Below are 23,964 nucleotides of genomic sequence, written 5' to 3'. Positions count from 1 at the left end.
GGTAGTGCTCTGATCACTCTCATTAAATAAACAAATCTGTCCTAAAAAAAAAAAAGAAAGAAAGAAAGAAAGAAAGAAAGAAAGAAAGAAAGAAAGAAAAAGAAAGCAGGGGGCTGAGTGGTGATTTACCTAGTAGAGTACTTGTTATCACCATGAGGACCTAGATTCAAACCCCCCCAGTACCCCCCATCTCTGCAGGGGAGAAGCTTCACATGCAGTGGAGCAGTGTTACTGGTGTCTCTCTTTCCATCTTAAGACACCTCCCATCTGTCTCTATTAAAAAGGGGGGAAATGGCCAGTGGGAAGGGTGGAGTCATTTAAAAAGCAGCCTTGGAGGGAGTGTGCTAGCTAGAGTATTGAGCCTGAAAGCATAAAGCCCCTCATTAAATCTCTAGCTTATACAGATCTGGTTCTCTTATTAATAAATACACAAATCTGAAATAAGTTTTTTCTTCTAGTCTTTATTGTAGTCGAGGTTAGAGGAAGAAATCTCATCTTAGGCAAGGATGTGGTTAGGTATGCAGGGCATCTTTAGACACCTTGTCAGGTGTGTGTGTGTGTGTGTGTGTGTGTGTGTGTGTGTGTGTGTATGTGTGTGTATTTAAATGTAGAGGCAGGAAGAGACCAAAGCACTTCCTTCAATGCTGTGAGGGCTGGGCTCAAAACACATATGGCAGAGCATCACACTATCCATGTGAGCTATTTATCACTGGCCAGGATTGTTGTTAACATAAAAATCAAAACTACATGTCTTTAAGCTCTTTTTTTTTTTTTAATTTTCCCTTTTGTTGCCCTTTTTTTTTATTGTTGTTGTAGTTATTGATGTTGTTGTTAGATAGGACAGAGAGAAATGGAGAGAGGAGGGGAAGACAGAGGGGGAGAGAAAGATAGACACCTGCAGACCTGCTTCACCGCCTGTGAAGCAACTCCCCTGCAGGTGGGGAGCCGGGGGCTTGAACCAGGATCCTTACGCCAGTTCTTGCGCTTCGTGCCACTGTGCTTAACCCACTGCACTACTGCCCGACTCCCTGTCTTTGAGCTCTTTATCTCTTTGTAGGATGTAAATTGTATTTGTTTCAGAAGTGTATGCATTTTTGTTTCGTTTGTTTGAAACACTGAGTTGATTTTTCTGTAGGACCAATTTGTAAAATTATGTTTATGCCAGCCCAGGAGGTGGTACAGTGGGTAGAGTGCCCAATTTGCAAGCATGAAGTCCTTGAGTTCAATACTAGCATTGCTTTGTCAAGGCATGCTCTGGTTCTCTCTGTGTGAACATCTTCCCCTATCCCCCACAATCATAAGACTTTAAAATGATGTTTATGTTCCCTAGCCAGTTCACAGGTGCCTTTTATATTTGTTTTTGCAGAGCTAAGGTGTGATTTCACTGCACTTCCCCTGGTGATTTCACTGGAGCTTCCCCTGGTGCCATGGCACTTCTCACATGGTTCTGGGGCTTGAGCTTGGGCTGTGTGCATTTCCAGCAAGACACTTGCCCTACCTCTCTCTTTGGCCCCAGAAGATGTGTTTGTTTTTTCTTTTTCTTTTTCACCAGAATACTTCTCAGCTCTGGTTTATGATGGTGCTGGGGATTGAACCAAGGAGCTCAGACCCTCAGGCTTTTGAAAGTTGGTTGCAGAGCCATTATGTTGTCTCCCCACATGCCTTTTAAATTGGAGTACATCTTCCATTTCTTTGCTGTGAAGAATCAGGGAGAACAAGTTGTCAGTGTGGGGTGATTATAGCACAGGGACCCTAAAGTCTGTCTGCAGGTTAATGACCAGTTTTGGTGAGCCAGTGACACCCCCCTCCCCTAGCTGTCAGGAGCTGGATGGATTCTCACAACCTCTCTAGCCAATCTGCTGGTGGTTGTGAAAATGGAGAAGATAGCAAAGGTGGCGGCAGGCACACAGGGATTCCCTGACAACCATCAGCTCTCCTGCTGCCTATAGGTTCCTGGGATGAATCAGGAATGCCTTCTACTGCATCCTCCCTTGGTCTGGGGCAAGGACTCTAGCACTACAGTGCTGCTGCCCAGGGCACCTTTGTCGGGTAGTCTCTGTCTTGGTCCAGTGCCATGGGTGGTTGGTAGCCTGATGGTCTAGGGGTAGAAGTAGAGTGGAAGGAGTGCCTTCTGCACTGGGGGCACCAGGGGTGGGTGAGGGTGTGGGCTTCAGAATATCTGTGGAGCAGAAGTGTTGTGTTATTATGTAAGGTGGGACAGGTGGGAAGCCAGAGCTTTGCTCAGAAAGCTCTCATTAAGGTCTCAGGTAGGACTCAGTGGCAAGAGCCTGCATGGGTCACTTTGTTAATTAGGTAGGTGTGAATGGGGCTCAGTACCCTGTGATTCTGCTCCCACAGGTGGAGTGTTGGGCAAGAAGGAGTCTGAATCTGGTTCCTACAAGTCGGTGCCCAGCTGGCCTGTCCTTTTGTTTAAGACAAAGGGTAGAACCTTCAATCTTGGCAAGCCATTGTGGAAATCTTAAGCTTAGCGACCTGAGAGATGGTGCAGTGGCTAAGGTGTTGGACTCTTCATTGTGAGGTCCTGAGTTTGATCCACAGCATTGCATGTGCCAGAGTAATCCTCTGGTTCTCTCTCTCATTGATTTTATATATATATATATATATATATATATATATATATATATATATAATCAGGTTCCTGCTGGTCCTGGTGGTTGATTTCAGCCTCCATACCCTTGGCCACTCCTGGGCAGGTGCCTGGTTGTTGTCATCAGGTCTTCCCATTGTGCTGAGGGCCTGTCACTGAGTGCCAGGTGCCCTGGCCCTCCTCTGCTTTCCTGTGGAGTCCTGGTGACCAACTCTGAGCTTAGCCCAGAGCTGTAGATCCTGCAGGGCACCTGGGCCCAGCTGCACTTGTCTCCTGCTTCACACCCTCAGCCTCTATGTGTTGTTCCTTCCCTTAGCCAAGTTTCTCAGAGTGTGTCTGTGCTGCTGGGCTTTACAGCTGCCTGCAGTAGTCCTCAGCAAATGCTGACCTAACTCAGATGTGCTCTGTTGACCACACTGTAGGCACTCTGCTCTAAATGAGTCTATCCCACCATTTTGTCCTAGGTCTTCCAGCCCAGCTTCCATTTCTTAATCTCTTTTCTTTTGCCACCTGGATTATTGCTGGGGCTTAGTGCCTCTACAATGATTCTGTCATTTCCAGCAGTCCCCCAAGCCCCCCCTTTTCTTCTCTCTGATAAGGTAAGATAGGGTAAGAGAAATAGGGAAAAAGAGGGAGAGACCTATAGCATTGCTTCACTATTCGGGAAGGCCCCCTCCCCTTCCCCATAGGTGGGGACTACAGGCTTAAACCTGGGCCCGCACACATAATGTGTGTTCTCTACCCAGCTCCCATTTTTCTAGCCTTACATGCCTTTTCTGCAGCTCTTAGCCCAGAGGAAAGTGCTGCAGGGGAGAGCAGTGTGCATGAAGCACCTGCAGTATACTGGACACTCTGCTGGGCTGACACTCACTGGCATTGAACTCCATCCTTCCTGCCATGTAGATGAAAGGACCAAGATTCCAAGAAGTTCAGATGGCTAAAGGAGCCCACATGGGCCTCAATGTTGGGCCATGGTGAGGGCTGGGTCACAGAAGTGGGGCTGCAGCCCACCTGCAACAGGGCTGTATGCCTCTAAAGAGAACTTTGAGAGCAGGGGTGGGGGATCCTTTCTTCCCTGCCAAGGACCACTTGGATATTTATGTCAATAGTAGACCATACAAAATTATCAATTTAAAAATGAGCAATATGTGTGTGTGTGTGTTTATGTATGTATATATATATATATATATATATATATATTCCTAGATTTATGGAATTTCAAGTCCTACTTGTAATTTAATGGAAAATTAGGGGTCTGCTTTATAGTCTCACTACACCCTCTACAAAAGTCCCATTCCTTTATGCTTAGAAGAGATGGACTATCGAGTAAGTTGGGAGGTAGCGCAGTGGATTCAAGCATGAGGGCTTGAGTTTAAGCCCTAGCATCACATGTAGCTTGAGAGCTGCTCTGGTTCTCACTCTCATCTCTTTCCTTCCCTTGCTCTTATTGATAAATAATTTTTCAAAATTTTATTTAAAAGAGAGAGACAAATGGACTGAAGCCAAAAAATAAGTACCAGGCACTGACTGCACCCTAGGCTGGATTATCAGGAGTCAGGGTGAGACCCAGCCTTGGGACCAGGCTGGCTACCACTGTGGGCCTAGCATGAGTTAGGCATGGATGTCTCTGAGTGATGGGGCTCCTGTGAACCCTTAGTGTGGTATGTTAGGAGTAGGGGTGTGACCAGCACAGACAACGTGGTGCCTCACGTTGGGCGGACAGACCCTAGGGTGGTGGTACAGTAAGCCATGCCCACACAGGACAGCCCACTCCCATTGGGTGCTGTACTTCTTATTTATTTATTTATTTATTTATTTATTTATTTATTTATTTATTTTTGCCTCCAGGGTTATTGCTGGGGCTTGGTGCCTGCACCACTAATCCACTGCTCCTGGAAGCTATCCCCCCCCTTTTTTGCATCGTTGTGGTTATTATTATTGTTGACATTACTGTCGTTGTTGGATAGGACAGAGAGAAATTGAGAGAGGAGGGAAGACAGAGATGGGGAGAGAAACACTCGTGAAGCGACACCCCTACAGGTGGGGAGCCGGGGGCGTAAACCAGGATTCTTATTCCAGTCCTTGCGCTTCGTGACATGTGCATTTAACCCACTGCACTACCGCCTGACCCCCTTTTTAAAATTTTTTTAAATTACCTTTATTTATTTATTGGTTAGAGACAGCAGAAATTGAGAGGGAAGGGGCTTATAGAGAGGGAGAGAAACAGAGAGACACCTGCAGCACGGCTTCACCACTCACAAAGCTTTCCCCCAGCAGAAAGGGACTTGGGGGCTTGAAACTCGGGTTTGCATTGAAACATGTGCACTTAACCAGGTGCACTACCACCCAGTCCTGGGTGCTACACTTTTTCCTGCCTTGATGACTGCTGGACCTTGCTGTTGAATTGGGGAGAGCTGGCATGACATGATCTAGGCAAGTCAGGTTATACTCCTGGGGGTCCCTTCAGAATCATCTGCCAGGGGCTTGGACTTTCAGAGAAGAGTCTGGGCAGGGAGAACTGCTCCACTCTGGACAGTAGGTGGGAACTGAGCAACTGTGAAAGTGGAAGGGGCAGGGCAACTGGGCCATGCAGCACCCCTGGACTTAAACTGCCTGAGCTGTGACTCTGCTCTGTCTATGTCTTAACCAGTAAGCAGGCAGGTAGTGGTGGTAACAGGCAAAGAGCATCTCCTTACTGTCCCCTCACAACTAGGATCTAAAGAGTTCATCTGTCATTGTGGAGTTGAGACATGCCTGGAACTGTTGCTCAGGGTCTTTCTCTTTAAAAAAATATTGTTCGGAGCTGGGCGGTAGCACAGTGGGTTAAGCACACATGGCACGAAGCGCAAGTACCAGAGTAAGGATCTTGGTTTGAGCCTCTGGCTCCTCACCTGCAGGGATGGGTCACTTCACAAGTGGTGAAGCTGGTCTGCAGGTATCTTTCTCTCCCCCGTCTCCCCCTTCTCTCTCAATTTCTCTGTCCTATCCAACAACAACAATAACAAGGACAACAAAATGGCCTCCAGGAGCAGTGGATTCATAGTGCAGGCACTGAGCCCCAGCGATAACCCTGGAGGCAAAAAAAAAAATTGTTTATGAAAGAGGGAGCCAGAGTATCATTCTGGCACAGGCGTTTCTGGGAATCAAACTCAGGACCTAATGCTTGAGAGAGTCCAGCACTTTTGTCCTCTGTGTTACTTTCTGGGCTGCTGTTGCACAGTCTGTAGAGTTTCAGTTCTTTCCCTATCCTCTTGCTATGTTGAAACCTGAGCCCCATGTTAGATGCTGCACAGGAAATGAATTGGAAGGGCCCATAGGTGTGCACAGCCAGTAACAGAGCAGAGTGCAAGGCAGGCTCAGTTTGTAGATTTCCAGTGGCCGTGGAAGTGGGAACATGTGGGATATTGGGTTTCTGCTTCACTGGTTCCCAGTGGTGGCTTGTCACCCTTCACCTTGCTGTGCATTTTATTTTGCCACTGTGCTGCTTCTCCAACCCAGAGAGCCCATTCTGATTGATGCACCCATATGAGTTGCAGGATCTGAAGTTAGAGGAATTAGGTCACCAGCTTACATCACACTCAGGTATACTCCCCTCCCATACAGCCTGGACACTCTCCACTGTCCCAGCTCCTGGAAAGTCCCCAATAGTGTGCCCTATCTTTGCTCCTAGAAATGCTACCTCTGTTTTTTCCCATGATATAAGGACTACATTCAGTGAGTCTGTCTTATGTTCTTTCCTCCTCTGATGGAAGATTTAGGAAACTCAGTTCTTCTGCAAAGGGGCCAGAGTGATAGCTCACTGGGTAAGACATGTTCCTTGCTGTGATGTGGCCTAGGTTTAGGTCCCAGCACCACTGGAGGAACCTTTGGTGCTGTAGCAGTTCTCCCTCTCTGTGTCTCTTTCTGAATGAAAAAGTGGGTTGTATAAGGACCCTACGCCCACAAGTAAGAAATATCCATGACATTGCAGACATGAACATTGTTGAACCCAAGACCAGTTTTCATGGCTTCAGGGGTAATTAGAAGAAGGTGGTCAGAGCTCTTCCTGGTTGTCACCTGATGACTCTGGTGTGTTTTTGCCCAAACACCCAAATGCTACCCTCTTGTTAAGAATGAGCCACAATGCTTGCCCAGCAACATTTTTTAATTTAAAATTAAGGTATTTTGGTCATCACTGGGACTTCACCCCTCTTAGTGACTTTTTCCAAAAGAGAGAAAGCAGTGGCACTGAAGCTTCCCTCTGTGTGGCAGGGACTGGATTCAAACCAGGGTCACGCCTATGACCAAGCAAGTGCACTATCCAAGTGAGTCATCTTGCCAGCCTGCAACATTTTAAAAAAGCTTATGTATTTTTTCTGTTGTCTTTTTAAAACTTTTAAATATTTATTTATTTTCCCTTTTGTTGCCCTTGTTTTTTATTGTTGTTGTTATTGATTGTTGTTATTGATAACTCCCTAATTTTTTTGTATTATCTTTATTTACTTATTGGATAGATAGCTAGAAATCAAGGGGAAAGGGGATGATAGAGGAGAGAGACAGAGAGACACCTGCAGCACTGCCTCACTACTCAAAAAGCTTTCCCCCTGCAGATGGGGACCAGGAACTTGAACCTGGGTCCTTGCACACTGTAACATGTACGCTCAACCATGTGTGCCACCACCTGGCCCCTGTCTTTATTTTTTTTAAGATTTTAAAAAATATTTATTTATTTCCTTTTTGTTGCCCTTGTTGTTTTTGTTGTTGTAGTTATTATTGTTGATGTCATCGTTGTTGGATAGGACAGAGAGAAATGGAGAGGACAGGAAGACAGAGGGGGAGAGAAAGATAGACACCTGCAGACCTGCTTCACCACTTGTGAAGTGACTCCCCTGCAGGTGGGGAGCCGGGGGCTTGAACTGGGATCCTTATTCTAGTCCTTGTGCTTTGCGCCAGGTGCTCTTAACCCACTGCGCTGCCACCTGACTCCCTTCCTATCTTTCTTTTTAAATCTTTTTTTCTCTGCCTCCAACGTTATTGCTGGGGCACTACATACCCCTGCTCCTGGTGGTGACTTTTTCTATTTTATTGGATAGGAAAGAGAGAAATTGAAAGAGAAGGGGGAGATAAAGGAGAGAGAAGATAGACACCTGCAGGCCTGCTTTGCTGCTTGTGAAGAGGCTTGAACTTGGGTCCTTCTGGGCTTTTTTTTTTTTTTTTCGGTCTTTAGATCAAGTTTTATTGTTAATTTTTTATTTATTAGAAAGAATGAGAACACCAGAACTTCATGGCATGTATGATGCCAGGGATTGAACTCTGAACCTCATGTGCTTTGTTCACAGTGCTACCTCACAGGCCCTGTGAAGCAGCATTTAGAATTATGGTATCTAAAGGCAATTTAGGAGAGATATGGGGGGACATAGTCTTGTGTCCTGAACCCCACAGACCAGTAAGGGCTGCACCATAAGAGCCCAGATCGTGGGCAAAACTGTGATGCCTGCTTTCTGGAGTGCTCTGGGCCTGACTTGCATGCCCAGCTAGTTCCCTGTCGTACCATACCTCCCTCTCAGGCAGCAAAGGTGTTCTCCCCTATGTTGGTGAGTGTGTGCAGGGTGCTGCTGCAGCTGAGGAGCAAGTCCTCTTCCATACTGCAGCTGCTGAAATGAATCCTGCCTCCTCCCAAGCTGGGCAGCACTGGAGCAGCTCTGAGCGGAGACCCCACCTCACAGCCCAACCTTGGCTTAGAAGTGGTCAGGGTGGCTGTCATTAGAGTACTGCAGGTCGCTCAACATTAGAAGAGAGTCACGCAGATATCGAGTGACCACATCAGGCTAGGACGTGGTTGGCCACACATTCTTTCCCAGGAAACCTATCTCACAGTTAACTGTCACTGCTGAGTGAGCACATACTGCATGCTATGACCCTGCAGGCCACCATCCAGCCATTGGTCATTGCTGTTGATTTGGGGACAGTCACACTGGCATGGTCTAGGCAAGCTAAGTGATGTGCGTGTGTGTGTGTGTGGGGGGGGGAGCGGGGGGTTTCTTCCGGAACCTTCATGGAGAGAAGAGAGTGTAAGAACACCCCTCTGTATACTGGAAGGAATCTGTGCTCCTGTGGAAGTGGAAGGCATGGTCTTGGAAGACAAGGAGCTGAACATCCTCCAGCAGATCAGAGGGGCTCTGCCCACCGGGGTGCCCAGCCACCCAGCCCCACCCTGAGATATTGCTGCATCTGAGGTTCTCACAGGCCAGCTTCAAAGCGTGACTCATACATGCTCTGCCTAGTTGGGGGTGCAGTGAGGTCAATAACAGGACCCCACTCTCTGACGACTACACCCTTAGGTGCTGCATGAAAGCTGGTAACATGCTTTTGAGGTCCCTGGGTTGTTTTAGTGGCAGAGGTTGTTGGCTGACCCAAGGGAGGCTGTGAGGCTGGATTTGGAAAGGTGACTTGCACCCTGTGATTTTCAGTCTGCCCAGGGTGGTTGTCCCTGTGACTGAGAGGCTGAATGGAGGGGGCAGAGAGAGAGACTGCAGGAGCCCCAGGTCTGGGCAGGCTCTGCTCACAGCCTTTTCCTGCCTGGGACCTTCTGTACATTGAGAGGGAAGCAGGTGTGTCATTCTTGGCCTCCCAGTTCCCCACCTTTCCCCAGGCAGCAGAGAGAGGATGGCAGCCCTCAGGCTCAGCACCTCCTTTACCTCCATCACTTTTTCTTTCTCTTTCCATCTGTTCACTCCATGCTCTGTACTTGGTGAATGTGACCTCTGGGGCCAGATATGCAGGTGACCTCAGCCTTGACACCCAGCCACTCCTGGGCCTCCCTCCTCTGGCCACTTAGAGTCTTTGGAGGGACTGGGACCCCATCCTCTGTGGCCCACTGGTCTCCCTCTAGGGATGACCCAGCTTCACCTAGAAATTCCAACTGTGTCTGCCCTTCTTGGCTTTGACCCCATGTCCTCTGCATTTGAGATCAGACCTGTGTGGGCTGGGAGTGAGGTGCTTTGAGCATAGTGAAGGGCACTATAGGTGAGCTGAATGGGGAAGGGGGGAGGTGGTATGTGTGTGTCACTGGGGGGGTTTCAGGGGCTCTGCAGCCTGTGCTGCAGGAATTGACAGGAACCACCCTTTCCTGGGACTAGGTTGGGGCAGTGGTCCCCTTTCCCGCCTCTTCAGCCCTCTCTTGGGTGTATGCTTTAATGAGAGGGAGAGAACCAAAGCATCACTCTAGCAGTTGCCATGCCAGGAGTCAAACTGAGGATCTCATGCTTGAGAATACAGTGCCTTATCCACTGTGCTACTTCCTGGGTTGTTTGAGGGCCTTTTCTAATCTAACCTAGGTTGTGGCTCCTCCCCTGCTGCTCTGTCCTTTGACTCCAGTCTGCACTGTCGTGTAAACTCCCCAGGGCCATATTCATAGGGAGTAGAGTGGCCATGCTTACACAACTGCCTTAGTACACTTATTACAGAAGGGGTCCTGGGAAGCCTGGACTTGGGGGTGTGGCACTCTGGGTGGTATCTCACTGTGCCTCTTGTCCTATCCTGCAGCTTGGAGGTGCTGATGACACACACTCGGAGGAAGTCCCTTCCTGTGCAGAGCTCGGGTCCTACTGGCCGTCAGGAGGCCCTGCAGATGGATGGCAGCAATATGGAGCAGGGGGCAGATGGGATGGAGCCCGGTGTGCCTGACAGTCCTGGGCCCCTGGCCAACCGCCGCAAGAACTACCCACTGCGGAAGCGCCAAGGAGTCCCTGACAAGCCCAAGGCCTGCAAGGTGCTGCTGACCCGACTAGAGACCATGGCTGGCCCACGCAGCGCTGATGAGGCAGATGAATTGCCGCCTGCCCTGCCCAAGCCCCCTAGCCCAGCCCCTGGAGAGGATGCAGGACCCCCCCAGCCCCGCAAGCGACGGCTGGCCTCACTCAATGCTGAAGCCCTCAACAACCTGCTGCTGGAGCGTGAAGACACGGGGAGCCTGGCAGGTGCACGCCGTGGCCGAGGAGGGGACCCCCACCGCATCCGGGACCGGGTCACAGGGGGCTGTCCCTCCAAAAAGCGGCCCCGGCCAGGGGAGCTGGGAGGAGCCAGCAGAGACCTGTCCCCAGAGCTGGCACCTGATGAAGGTGCCCGACGGGATGGTGACCCAGCCCCCAAGAGACTGGCCAGCCTGAATGCCGCTGCCATCCTCAAGCTAAGCCAGGAGCGAGAGCTGCCACTGCGGCCACCTCGGGCTCCCCCAGAGTCCGATGGCTCTGAGCTGCCCACACCCAAGGCCCCTCGGCCAAAGTGGGCCAAGGTCAATGGCAAGAACTACCCCAAGGTCCAGCAGGGGACTGGCTTTGCAGAGGCCTCAGGCCATCTTGGTAGAGAGGGTCATCCTGAGGAGCCATGGCCACCTACCACCCCACATAGACCCCCTAGCCAGCTGCCTTACCAGCCTACCAGCCAAGCCCTAGAGAGTCCCCCGGGGCCACGCCCCCAGCTGCCTCTGCTGATGGGCGGGCAGGCAGCACTGAAGCCGGAGCCTGGGCGCCCTGGCGAGGAATCACCCGCCCCAAAGCAGGAACTACACCAGCCCTCATTCCCTGCACTCCAGCTGTCCCCACTGCCACTGCCTGGCAACCCTGCTGACTACCGTGGCCTATGTGGCCAACCTGAGCTTGGTAGCTTCTATTTGTACTGCAGCCCCGAGAGGCTGCAGTGTGGAGGCTGCTCCCCCTGCCCCATGCTTCCTGAGGGTAAGCTGTCCCCAGTGGCTGCACCCAGTGAGGGGCTTCTGGTGGCCCCAAGTACCGTGCCCACGGGCACCCCCTTCCAGCATCCTCCCTGGGGGTCCCGCATCTGCTCCAGTGAGGACACTGGCATGAGTGGCTATAGAGTCTGTGAGCTGCTGACCTCGTCCCTCACCCACGTGGGTACTACCTGCGGCAGCCGTCCCTACAAAATGCCTTTTGCAGCAGGTGAGTCCTGCTGGATAGGTAACATATGGGGAAACTTGGGAGCCTGTGTATCCAGGAGGAGGATGGACCATGGCTGGCATCAGTGCACTAGGAGATGGGAGGAGTCCCCTGGCTTTGTGCCCCATACCTAGCAGCATCACAGGGAGGGTGTAGCTCTTAATTTATCTTTTCAAAACTTTCTATAAAGATCTATTTGTTTATGATAGTGGCTGGGGAAGAGAGAACCAAAGCATTGTTTCAGCACATACAATGTGGAGAATTGAACTCAAGACCTCATGCTTGGGAGCCCAGTGCTTTCACTACACCACCTCTTAGACCATGTGTAGCTTTCAGCAGCCTGACTGTGTGTGAAGGTTGTGCTGTGGTAGAGGGCACAGGGATGGGTCCACCTTCTCATTGGGATCCACACTGCTTTAGACTCTGGGTAGCAAATTCAGTATTAAAGTTCAGGGGTTTTGCCAAGTTGCCTTTGCCCTCCTTAAAGAAAGCTAGAATTCCCTCCCTAAACTCGGGCCATCTGATACCAGCCAAGTCCACCTCCGTGGGCAGTGTAAGGGTACCAGACCCAACAGGCAGTGCCAGGCCTTGAAAGAGCACGAGACTTGGGATGGGAAGATAATGTAATTGTTATACAAAAAGACTTTAATGCCTAAGGCCCTGAGGTCCTAAATTTAAGTCCCCACATCACCATAAGCAGGAGACTTAGTACCTAATAAAGGGCTGGGTGGGCACATATGCCAAGAGCAGACAGGCAGTCCCTGGCATAGATAAGATGCACCATACCGTGGCTTTGAGGTCTACCTCCAGGAATGATGCCTCCATAGTAGCGAGCTCTTCTGCCCCCATGGATAAGAGGTGCTAGTTCAGCAAGGGGTCAGACCATCACAGGCCCCCCATACCCACCAGCAGTTTTTTAGACCAGCTGACCAGACTGGTTGTTCAAGGTTCTGGCAGGAGTTAGGGTGCTAAGGAATGAGAGCAGGCCATGGAGCATCATAAGCACTATGTGCCAAGCACTGTCCACCCAGGGGCCCTTGTGGCTGAGTAGTCATGGTGCCAGTCTGCCCAGAATGAAGTGAGCATCTGCTTCCTTAGTGAAGGGACCAGGACAAGCCAGGGATGCTGAGTCTGTCTCCTTACTACATGGTGGTACTCATAAGGGTCTCAGAAGGATAAGATGAATGAACACATTAAAAAGAGAAACACTGATCAGTGATGACTCCCCCCTACCCCCAAAAAAGGGAGGGGGAACACCCAGGGCTTAGAGCTAGCTTGACTGGTAGATGACTGCAATACATATGTCCTCATTTGAGTCCTGGTGCCTGGGGAAGCTCCACAGGTGTTAGAGTGGTGGGTCTCTTTTTCTCAGAGGTAAGGTATAAATCAGCCTAGAAGTGGTAACATTGCTTGTGCATGAGACCCCAAAGAAGGAAGGATGACAGGAACCACACTGTATGATATTCCGAACTACTGTTTCTGTTTTAAGGCACTGAGAGGCGAAGTGAGCTACCTGGTGCCACGTAGGTCTGGAATCCTGTCCCAGGTTATCTGACCTGTTCCTAAGCCCTGTGGACTTTAGAAAAGATTGGTCAGAGCTGAAAAAGCTATTCCAGTAACCTTCCTTTTTTCTTGTTGCCACCTGGATTGTCACTGGGGCTCAGTTCCTACATGACTCTACCATTCTAGGCCATTTTTTCACTTTTTCTTCTTTTTGATAGAAACAGGGAGAGGGAGACAGAGAAAAGGAGAGATACCTATAGCAGTGCTGTACTACTTGTGAAGCTTTTTTCCTGCAGGTTTGAGCCAGGGGCTTGAGTTTGGGTCCTCACACATGGTAATGTGTGTACCTTACCAGGCATACCACCAGCCAGGCCCCCAATGTCTTGACCTTTCTAACTAGAAGGGGAGATGAGATGTCTTGGGCCAAGCTCCAAGATCAAGAAATGCCCTTGGTCAGTCACCTGACACTGATGACCTCTGGCACCACATTTGGAACCAGAACTGGACTGCATTCTGAAAGCAAGGGGGTAGGCAGTGCTGCTGTCCTTACCTGCACTGACCTTACCCCTTCCTTTTCCCAGAAAGCTGCAGGTCCCTGGGCCAGCTGGAATTTCCTCTCCCGGAAGCTGGCCACCCAGCCTCGCCTGCCCACCCCTTGCTGGGCTGCCCGGTGCCCAGCGTGCCACCTGCTGCTGAGCCAGTCCCTCACCTTCAGACACCCACCTCAGAACCCCAGACAGTTGCCCGCGCATGCCCACAGAGCGCCAAGCCCCCCAGTGGCTCCAAGTCTGGCCTGCGTACAGGCACCAGCTGTCGACACACGGCACGGAGCAAGGCCACCCACCGGCCCAGCCACCCCAAGCAACCCCGTGCTCAGAGACCTCGCCCTCGCCGTAGGCGCCGCCGCCGCACAAATGGCTGGGTGCCTGTGGGGGCTGCCTGCGAGAAGGCTGTCTACGTTCTGGTGAGTGTTAGTCAGTAGGGGGTGGGGGACCAATAGCCTGTAGTGAGAAGGCTCCTAGGAACCTCAGCTGATCTGAGGAGGTGACATGGGCTTCCAGCCCACCCCAGGAACAAAGCATGCAGACTCCACCCTCATTTCCTTCTGACCCTGACACATAAGTCACTGTTTTCACAGCCCACTTGTACTGGGTTTTCTGTCCTGGACCATGAAATAGAGGGCTCATATGGAGGTGTTGGAGGGAATGTGGGTTGGGAAAGTTGGGAGTGGGCAGAGAAAGTTGGGAGTGGGCAGAGAAAATGCAGTGTGGGTCGATGACAGAAATGTGGGCTAAAATGGATGGAGCCTTGACATACATTGTTCACTTTATGTAAACAGTTACTCATTTCACTAATAAAAAAGGGAAAGAACCTGAGCATCATTCTGGCACATGTGATACTTGGGAACCTCATGCTTGAGAGTCCAGTGCCTTATCCACTGAGCCACTTCCTGGACTGCACCTTCACTTCTCACCTCTGCCCCATGAGCATGCTTCACACTTTCCTAATAATGTGAACATCCCTGCTTTACCCAGAGGAAATGAAACTGATCTCAGCAATAGATTAAACAACTTGCCCAAGACCATACCACTTAACAGTGGTGATCTATACCCAGAGTGGCCCAGCAGGACCTGGAGACCTGGAGTGGGGGTGAGGGGTGCTGTTGGTCATAGCAATTTGAATGGAGCCTCAGAATTTTCGGGCCCCTCTGCCACCTCATTTCCTCACCCATCCAGTGTCCATCCCAGTGGTCAGTCTATCCTGAGGGGAGTTAGAGCAGGTGGTATCTGCCTGTTGCCCCCAAATGAGAGCCCTTTGGGGTATCTGTTGGCTTCTTACTCAGGATGAACCGGAACCTGCCATCAGAAAGAGCTATCAGGCAGTGGAGCGGCATGGAGAGACCATCCGTGTCCGGGACACGGTCCTTCTCAAGTCAGGCCCACGGAAGACGTCCACTCCTTATGTGGCCAAGATCTCTGCCCTCTGGGAGAACCCCGAGTCAGGTACCCCTGCCTGGACTCTGCCCTGGCCTGGGTTCTTGGCACAGAGTATGCTTTCTACTCATTTTGGGCGTGTCCACTGCCTCAGGCAGTGGCTGACCTCACAGCTTGGGTTAGCCAGCTCCTTGTCCTTCCCCACCACTGAGGCATGGACACCTGTTCCCACACCTCACCTGTCAGCAACTCCCCCCCAACATTCCACCCCCCACCTCCAGGCACGGCAGCAGTCCCAGACTGGCCTTGGGTGACTGAGGCTTGTGGGCTTGGCCCTGGTAGTGCATTTGGCTAAGCTTCCAGGGCAGGGGGCCAGTCTGCTTTCTGAGTGACTGGGGGTGTTGGCCCAGCCCTGAGTGGTGCTCTCATCTCCTAGGGGAGCTGATGATGAGCCTACTGTGGTATTACAGACCGGAGCACTTACAGGGAGGACGCAGTCCTAGCATGCATGAGGTGAGCTGCCCTGCGGGTGGGGGTGAGGGTGGGGACAGGCAGTGGCACAAACAGCTTGCTGCAGAGAGGCAGGTGGCCAGGCCCCCAGGCTTATCACCTTGGATGCAATGGAATGTGTGGAAGGGAGGACAGGACTAGATTTTGACACCCAATTTCAGTCAGTTTTATCCAGGGAATGTCTGTTCATAGGATTATTGTTGTCCTAAGGAGACATTTCCACTTTGCCACAGGATTGAACATTCACAGGTGTCCTACTGGGTAGAGGAAGTGGGAGGGAAGATAGGAAAGGCTCCTTAGCACCCAACCCCTGAAAGGGTGCCCTAGCCTATCCTATCCCTCTCTATCTTACTTTTTTAAAATCATCTTTATTTATTGGACAGAGATAGAAATCAAGAAGGATGGAGGTGATAGACAGCTGTAACACTGCTTCACCACTTGCAAAGCTTTCCCTCTGCAGGGGGCGACCTGGGGGATTGAACCCAGGTCCTTGTACATTGTAACATGTGCACTCAGCCAAGTGCACCACCACCCAGTCCCCTCTTACTCTTTTAATATTGATTAATATTTTAATATTGAATAATGAGAAAATTAGAACATAACCCTGGCACATGTGATGCCAGGGATTGAACTCAGGACCTGATGTTTGAGAGTTCAATACCTTACCCATCTTTGCAACTCCAGGGCAACAGTAAGCACCCTCTTTTTGTATTCCCTGATTGGGATCTTCTAGCCAGGAAGACGGGGACCAGCTCCCATCCTGACTAGGAACAGAAGGTCAGGAAGTTGGTGATGGGGGCTGGGCAGGCACTGGCAACTACTGAGTGGTCTGGGACCCACGAGGACTGTCTTGGGGTGCTGGATTTACAAAAACAACTCCTCTGTCAGGAGGCTTTTCAGAGGGCTGAGTACCCACCTTGCTCTCACGCTAGTAACCACCCCCTCCGCTCTCCTTGAGCCCTTGCAGAATGAAGTCTTCGCCTCCCGACACCAGGACCAGAACAGTGTGGCCTGCATAGAGGAAAAGTGCTATGTACTGACCTTTGCTGAGTACTGCAGGTGGGTAGTGATCCCAGGCTATCCCTTTAGGCTCCCTTGAAGGCTCCAAAACTTCCCAGAACTTTTTATCTACTTTCCTATTTATGTACTTAGGGGGGGGGGGGAGATAAGGACAGAGAGAACCAAAGCATCACCCTGGTACATGTGATACGGGGGGATCAAACTCGGGACCTCATGCTTAAAAGTCCAACCTTTTATTCATTATGCTACCTCCCAGTACTTTCTCCCTTACGATCTGCTTTTTCCACCATGTATTTTTTTTTTTTCAGAGTCCAGTGCTTTATCCACTGTGTCACCTCCTAGATTATTCATGTAATCTTTTTTTTCTAGAAGGCAAATGATTGCCCCTCTGAGCATAGTGACTGGGGTAGACCTGAGAGTTGGGCTACCACTCTTGGGGAAGATGAGGAGCAGTGGCAGGTGTGGTCCTGCAATGATGGGAGATGATGAGAGGTGATGTTGCAGCCCTCTGGACAGACAGGGAGAGCACCAGCCTTCTTCCAGAGGTGGCTGTGGTGCCAACACTACTCTATGTCCCTGCAGGTTCTGTGCCATGGCCAAGCGCCGTGGCGAGGGCCTCCCCAGCCGGAAGACAGCACTGGTGCCCCCATCAGCAGACTACTCCACGCCACCACACCGAACGGTGCCGGAGGACACGGACCCTGAGCTAGTGTTTCTCTGTCGCCATGTCTATGACTTCCGCCATGGCCGCATTCTCAAGAACCCCCAGTAGCCTCCTCAGTCCCCGACCAGGGCTGCCCACAAGCCAGTGGGGCTCAGGGCAGGAGGCACTGCTTGAAGCACAGCACTTGGTGAAGGGGCCACAGGAGCCTGAGTTTGCTGGCCTGTGGTTCCTGGGGGTGGGGGTGGGGGTAGGGGTGGGCAGGGGCCCGGTGGGTTCTGGGCCCTCTGGGAGGGGAGGGGAGGCCATGGTTGAAGAAAAGCATCAGAGCCCTCAGCTGGGCCCAGGAGAATTCTCCTGAAGCAGCTGTCTTCCCGAGTCTGGGCCAGGCCTGAGGGCGGTGGGTTCTGCAGGGCTAGGTAAGAGCCTTCAGGAAACAAACCCCACAGGTTCCTCACTAGCCTCCTCCACCCCCAACCCTTCCACAAGGCCCTAGAGGGGAATCGGGAGCCAGCTTTACCTCACCCACTGTGACCTGCTGCTTCCTTCCACCTAAACCTGAGGCCCAGGCTCTTCCAGATCCTAGCACAACTTTGAACTCATTACTTTGAGGCAGGGGGAACCAGTGTCTGGTTTCCAGAAGCTTCCTCTTCCCAGAGTCTGGCTTGTCTACCCCTGGTTTTCCTTTTCTGCCCATGTAGTAGCCCCTGGTGCTGGGACATGTTACCTGGCCTTCCTGGTCCTGGGTGTGGCCTGTCAGGGGACACCTGCTTCCTGCCCACCTCTTGGCCAGGCCACCCAACCACAGGTCTGACTCCCCAGAAGTGAGCTGGTCCACATGGGGTTGACTGTGTCTTGGAGGTCAGAAGGAGCTGGAAGTGGGCGGAACACAGGGGCAAGAAAACCGCTACCTGCTTGACTGAAAGACTTTTCCTCTTGCCTTACACGCGGAGGTGCTTGCAGACCTCCTGCAGAACTTCACACAGGACCCTTCAGGCCACACCCACCTGGAATCAAACCAAAGGCGAGATGCGGACCCTGGCCCGCCCCGCTATTCCTTCCACCTAGTTCTTTGTAGATTGCACTAATCTCCACCCCACCCCCCCCACCCCCCAAGAATCCACACTGTATCAGTCCACAGACCTGCTGAGCAGCAGCTGACTCTAGGAGCTGTCTGGGAAGTCTGCATTTTCAGTTTGCTCCTGTAGCCCTGGGCCCTGTGCTCACCTCAGTGCACTGCTCCCCAGAGGAGGGGAGGTAGCCCTGGGGTTGGCTGTGAAGGAGCCAGGGCAGCCGGTCATTTCCTATTTGAACCAAAAAGGAGTGCACCGTGGGCCGCTGCCAGCTTGGAGATCCTGCTCAGGAGCATTTCTGCAAAGCCCAGAAGCAGGAGTAACTGGACCCACCTGCCCTGTGTGTGGGTTCCACAGACCTAGTAGGCTGAGAACGTGGTCCTGGGGTGAGGACAGGTCAGAGTGGGTGGGAGGAGCAGGTGGAAGTGACTGCTAGGCACTTCCAGTCACCCTACCCCTGCCCTTGAGCTGGTGTTGGGCCCCTATGAGGATAGTCTTAGATCCTCCATGTTGGCCAAGCAATTTGGAGGAAGGCAGGGAAGCGAGTTGACTGAGTGGTGATTGGTGGTGGTGGGGGGGGAGCTGGTGATCTGACTTTTAAACCTATTCACTCAGTTCAAGGCATTAAGCCCTGGCCTCCAGGAACCCAGCCTCCCATAGCCCCAGAACAGCTCAGGGCCTCTTTGCCGGGGGTCCTGCTGCCAGAATTGAAATGCTTTGGAAATCTCTTAGATGTGGAAATATTTTTTTCGAACCTGAAGATGCAGCTGGTAGAATTTCAATGGAAGCATAATTCATGTAAAATATATTTTAGTTGGCTATTTTGTAAAATGCACTTTTTGTGTGTGTCGACCCTGGTTTCTCTCAGATCTGTATTTCAGTGTTTACAAGGGAGGGAGGGTCTTTCCTCACCTCCCTTTCGACAGAGATTAGAAGTAACTTCTTTAAGAAAAATAAATAAATTTGAGAAATTGTATTGATTTAGAAAAGGCTACTCCTGTGTTGTGTGTCCTGCATTTTTTTTTCTTTTTAATAGGAGGAAGAACCAGGGCATCACACTGCTGTATGCAGTGCCAAGGATCAAACTCAGGACTTAGTGACCGAGAGTCCAGTGCTTTATCCACTGCATCAATTCCTATTCTGTCATTTGGTGTGGGAGGTGCAGGGGCTCACTGAGGCTAGCGAGCAAAGGCAGCAGGAAAGTTGAGGTAAAGAGAGGAGAGGAGACAGAAATAGGAACTCAGAAATAACCCAGCATTTAGGTGGCTGTGGCCACCTGGGGGTGCTGAGTGAAGTCCCCAGCCATTACCCAGCTAGCAGCTTGGGAAGTGATCCCCAAGACTGTGTGTTCCGAAGGTAAGACCTTAATATCTGGCAGTTGACACTCCTTTCTGGTGGAATAAAGACCACATCATGGGACCAAGGGTTTGTTACTGCCCACACCTCTGCTTTAGCCCCCCACCAGAACCACAGCTTGAGGTAGGGTGGCTAGGAGGCCCTGACAGCCCAGCCCTTTACTTTTCTGTGAGAACACCTGGGCAGATGCCCTTTCATAGAGGTTATCAGTGGGCTGCCATTGCTGTGGGCTCCCTATAGCACCCCCATCAGCATGCGGCCTGTGAGCTCCATGATCTGGGAGGCATCTTAGCATTTTTTAGATAATACCAGGGCAAGACAGGTAGTAGTCCCTCAGGTGAGTGACCATCCCCATACTGCTTCCCCATAACAACCATTTAAGAGTAAACACTTGCAGCCAAACTATTCAAAGAGCTTCCTGGAAGTAGGTGCAGTGGACAGAGCTTTGAACTCTCAAGAATGAGGTCTTGAGTTTGTTCCCTAGCACTGTATGTGCTAGAGTAATGTTCTGGCACATGCTGTGCTCTCTCATTAAATGGGTTAGTAAGTCTTTAAGAAAAGTTTCAGGAGGGCGGGTGGTGGCGCAGCGGGTTAAGCACATAGAGTATGAAGTGCACGGATCCCAGTTCAAGCCTCTGGCTCCCTACCTGCAGGGCTGTCGGGGGTTGTTTCAGAATCGGTGAAGCAGGTCTGTAGGTGACTATCTTTCCCCCTCTCTATCTTCTCCTCTTCTCTCAATTTCTCTGTTCTAGCCAACAACAGCAGCAGCAGTAACAACAATAACAAGGGCAACAAAATGGAAAAAGTGGCCTCCAGGAGCAGTGGATTCACAGTGCAGTGCAGGCACTGAGCCCCAGTGATAACCCTGGAGGCAAAAAGAAAGCTTCAAAAAATGTTTCAAAGATTAGTTTCCCCTTCTAGTACAAAAGACCTTTTTTTTTTTTTAATATCTCCATAGTAAATAAAACCAAGTATTGTTGAATGCTAGGAGCAGTTGAGGCTGAGATGAGTTCTCAGTGGGGGGGTGGGGAGCCTTTGAGAAGAGCTGAAGATGTGGCTTCCTATTTCTAAGCCTGTTGTGCTTTCTTTGGTGTTGCTAGAACTGGGAAGCGTTCCATTAGTCCTAGCTTCTCCCTGGGAGCCCAGTGAATCCATGGGTCAGTGGTCATGTATCCCTGCGAACCGTCCTGCATGTGTCCTGTTCATCTCTGAAGTGTTGAAATTAGGGATTGAGGCTTTAGACGGAAACCAGCTCATAGAGCTTCTGCTTCAATGGGCTGTTCTTCAGTGGACAGCAGGAAGTCCTTCTCTAGTAGCTCCTGAAAGGAAAAGGGGCTAATGAATACAAAACAGAGTAGGCTTCTGAGTACACAGCATGGACTTGGGGCACTCAAGTGCTGGTATTGACATCCTGACATGCCCATATGGGCAGTGGGTGCTAGAGCAGGGGAGGAGCCATGGCCAGTCATTTCTAGATATCCAGCCATAAATACTAATCTAGGAGGGAGGTTCCATTAACAGGTCATGGAGAAGCCACTAGTCTGAACCTGTCAGCCTAGCTCCTCATTATTGGCCACAGGCACTGAGGAGGGGACACTCAGGGGGCCTTTGCTTCCAAAGATCAGAAAGTGGGGAAGAGAGGGCGCTCCAGGCACCCCCTGCACCCGACGTGTGGTGAGAGCACCAGGCATGGGAGAGCTCTGGGCCCGGGGCCTCCTCAGTCCGTGTCCCTAGAGAGTTGGGCTACCCGAGAAGGGGGTGGCGGCTGGGTCTCCGCCCAGCGTGGCTCTGGGCTTAGCTTTGTCTCCGCAGCTCGAGAGCATGGGCGCCCTCTCCCGGGTGGGGGTCCGCGCGCCCCGCCAAGCCCGCTCCTCAGGGGCGCCCGCCCCTCTCCCCGCCCCCGGCTGGGCCCGCCCCTCGCCTGTTGCGGCTGGGCTGCCAGGCGGGACATCCGGCCCGGGCCTCGCCCTCCTGCAGCCGCGGCCGCACTCTTCTGCCCGCAGCTCTCCCTGGCCTGCGGGCACCTCGGGCCGGCCCTCCCGCGCAGGCCCGGCCGGGAGCATGTTCCCCCGCCCGCTGAGCCCGCGGGCGCCCCCGACGGGAACTGAGCCCCAGTGCCGGGCGCTGCGACGGGCTCCGGTGGGCCGGGCCCGGGCCGGGCCGGGAGCGCCGCCGCTACTGCTGCCGTCCATGCTGATGTTCGCGGTGATAGTGGCCTCCAGCGGGCTGCTGCTCATGATCGAGCGCGGCATCCTGGCCGACATGAAGCCGCCCCCGCTGCAGCCGGCCAGCCGCGAGGGCGCGGGAGGTCGCGGAGCCGGCTCGGGGGCGCTGACCCTGGACGCCGGGGACCCGGACGAGCAGGTCAGGCGGGATGTCCGCAACCGGACCTTGCGTGCGGTGTGCGGCCAGCCGGGCATGCCCCGGGACCCCTGGGACCTGCCGGTCGGCCAGCGACGCACCCTGCTGCGCCACGTCCTCGTCAGCGACCGCTACCGCTTCCTCTACTGCTACGTGCCCAAGGTGGCCTGCTCCAACTGGAAGCGCGTGCTGAAGGTGCTGGCGGGAGCGCTGGGCAGTGTGGACGCGCGGCTCAAGATGGATCACCACAGCGACCTGGTGTTCTTGGCCGACCTGCGGCCCGAGGAGATCCGCTACCGCCTGCAGCACTACTTCAAGTTTCTGTTCGTGCGGGATCCTCTGGATCGCCTCCTCTCCGCCTACCGCAACAAGTTCGGCGAGATCCGCGAGTACCAGCGGCGCTACGGGGCCGAGATCGTGCGGCGCTACCGGGTGGGCGCGGGACCCAGCCCCGCGGGCGACGACGTCACCTTCCCTGAGTTCCTCAGCTTCCTGGCCGACGAGGACCCCGAGCGCATGAACGAGCACTGGATGCCCGTGTACCACCTCTGCCAGCCGTGCGCCGTGCGCTACGACTTTGTGGGCTCCTATGAGAGGCTGGAGGCCGACGCCAACCATGTCCTGGAGTGGGTGCGCGCCCCCCCCCACGTCCGATTCCCTGCGCGCCAGGCCTGGTACCGGCCGACCAGCCCAGAGAGCCTGCACTACCACCTGTGCAGCGCCCCCAGGGCCCTGCTGCAGGACGTGCTGCCCAAATACATCCTCGACTTCTCCCTCTTCGCCTATCCTCTGCCCAATGTCACCAGGGAGGCCTGTCACCAGTAACCATGGCCATCTGCCAGCAGCTGTTGGCTACATGCTGCTGCAGCTCTGAGGTGGGCTGGCAGGGATTGCCCTTGGAAGGTCCTGTGGATGTCCACTGTGGCACAGAAAGGAAAAAAAGGAGGTTGAAAAGCTGTATTCCTTATAGGGGACACTTCTTGGAGACAGTGTGAGCCTCCTTGTCCTTGGCAGAGCGAGACACTTATTTGCCAGTGAAGCCACACATCCCTCCCAATGACTGACTCTTGGTCTGGCAGCCAGGATTCATGCGATCCACTTGATCTACCTTGATTCAGTTGGTGGCTAAACCAGTCATAAACAGAGGGGTGGCTCTGATTGAAGTCTTTCGTCCACTGCCACTCATTCATTCTATGCACCTCTGGGCTGGAGTCCCAGTGGCCTACTTGCCTTAGAAATGACTTTGTGCCTTTCTGCTTCAGACTCAGAATGTCCAGCACTCGTCAGCATCTGTCTGTTTTTCTCCTTGGAAAGCAAAAGTACACTGTTGCCTGGTCACTCCAGGAGCTGGCCCTGCAGACATCCAAAGACCCCTATGCCTCACCTCTTCTTGAGGTCCAGGGGACCTGCTTCCCTCCCCTATGGTGTGACTGTGGTGGATGTATCTGGCTACAACTGTTCCCTCTCATTTATTAAAAATTTGTACTTTTTTGATAAAACCCTTGTAAAGGCTTTGTTTTCTTGTTGGCTGAGTTTTTAATAAAGCTGTTTTATATACAGAGTTGGCATTTCTGTGGGTCTTCCTCTGAACTCCTGCACATCCAACAACTGCCCCAGGTCTGGAGAGAGAGCTTGCAGATTGAAAAAGTAGGATCCCAAGGTTGGATAATGACTCACTCTGGAGTCGGTACACATCGCCATGCACGTGAACCCAGGTTCAAGGTCCTGGTCCCCATTTGCAAGGGGGGAAGGGGTGGGGAAGCGTCACAAATTCTGGAATAGTGCTACAGGTGTCTCTGTCTCTTATCCTGTATCAGAAAAATAAAAACAGCCATTGGGAATGCTGGAGTTGTGCAGGTACCAAGCCTCATGATAACCCTAGTGGCAGAGAGAGGGAGAGAGAAAGTAGGATCCAATGCTACTTGGTTGGGCTGGTGCAGTGTGGCATCACCAAACTAATAGTCCCTTGGTGACTTCCTGTGGGTGATACTGGATTACAGACTCA

General features: G+C 52.2%; 2 protein-coding genes across 6 annotated transcripts in view; both read left to right on the top strand.

Moving 5' to 3' along the window:
• Positions 1 to 19,236, top strand: part of BAHD1 (bromo adjacent homology domain containing 1) — a 30,367-nt gene extending 11,131 nt beyond the window's left edge. For 4 of the 5 annotated variants that reach the window (XM_060175116.1, XM_060175117.1, XM_060175115.1 and 1 more), the window contains exons 2-7: positions 10,133 to 11,544; positions 13,626 to 14,008; positions 14,888 to 15,047; positions 15,415 to 15,491; positions 16,447 to 16,547; positions 17,091 to 19,236. In XM_060175116.1, coding sequence (XP_060031099.1) covers positions 10,146 to 11,544; positions 13,626 to 14,008; positions 14,888 to 15,047; positions 15,415 to 15,491; positions 16,447 to 16,547; positions 17,091 to 17,280 — 2,310 coding nt within the window. In that variant the 5' untranslated portion in view covers positions 10,133 to 10,145 and the 3' untranslated portion in view covers positions 17,281 to 19,236. The remainder of the gene's footprint in view (positions 1 to 10,132; positions 11,545 to 13,625; positions 14,009 to 14,887; positions 15,048 to 15,414; positions 15,492 to 16,446; positions 16,548 to 17,090) is intronic. The other variant, XM_060175119.1, reaches the window with a different exon arrangement.
• Positions 19,237 to 21,547: 2,311 nt separating this feature from the next.
• CHST14 (carbohydrate sulfotransferase 14) lies at positions 21,548 to 23,520 on the top strand. Its single transcript, XM_007538058.3, has one exon. The coding sequence runs from the start codon at positions 21,660 to 21,662 to the stop codon at positions 22,782 to 22,784; it is 1,125 nt and encodes a 374-aa protein (XP_007538120.1). The 5' UTR covers positions 21,548 to 21,659; the 3' UTR covers positions 22,785 to 23,520.
• The last annotated feature ends 444 nt before the right edge of the window (positions 23,521 to 23,964 follow it).

Source organism: Erinaceus europaeus, chromosome 16 (assembly GCF_950295315.1).
Source record: "Erinaceus europaeus chromosome 16, mEriEur2.1, whole genome shotgun sequence".
Lineage (NCBI taxonomy): Eukaryota > Metazoa > Chordata > Mammalia > Eulipotyphla > Erinaceidae > Erinaceus > Erinaceus europaeus.
This window is presented reverse-complemented; position numbering and strand designations above follow the sequence as displayed.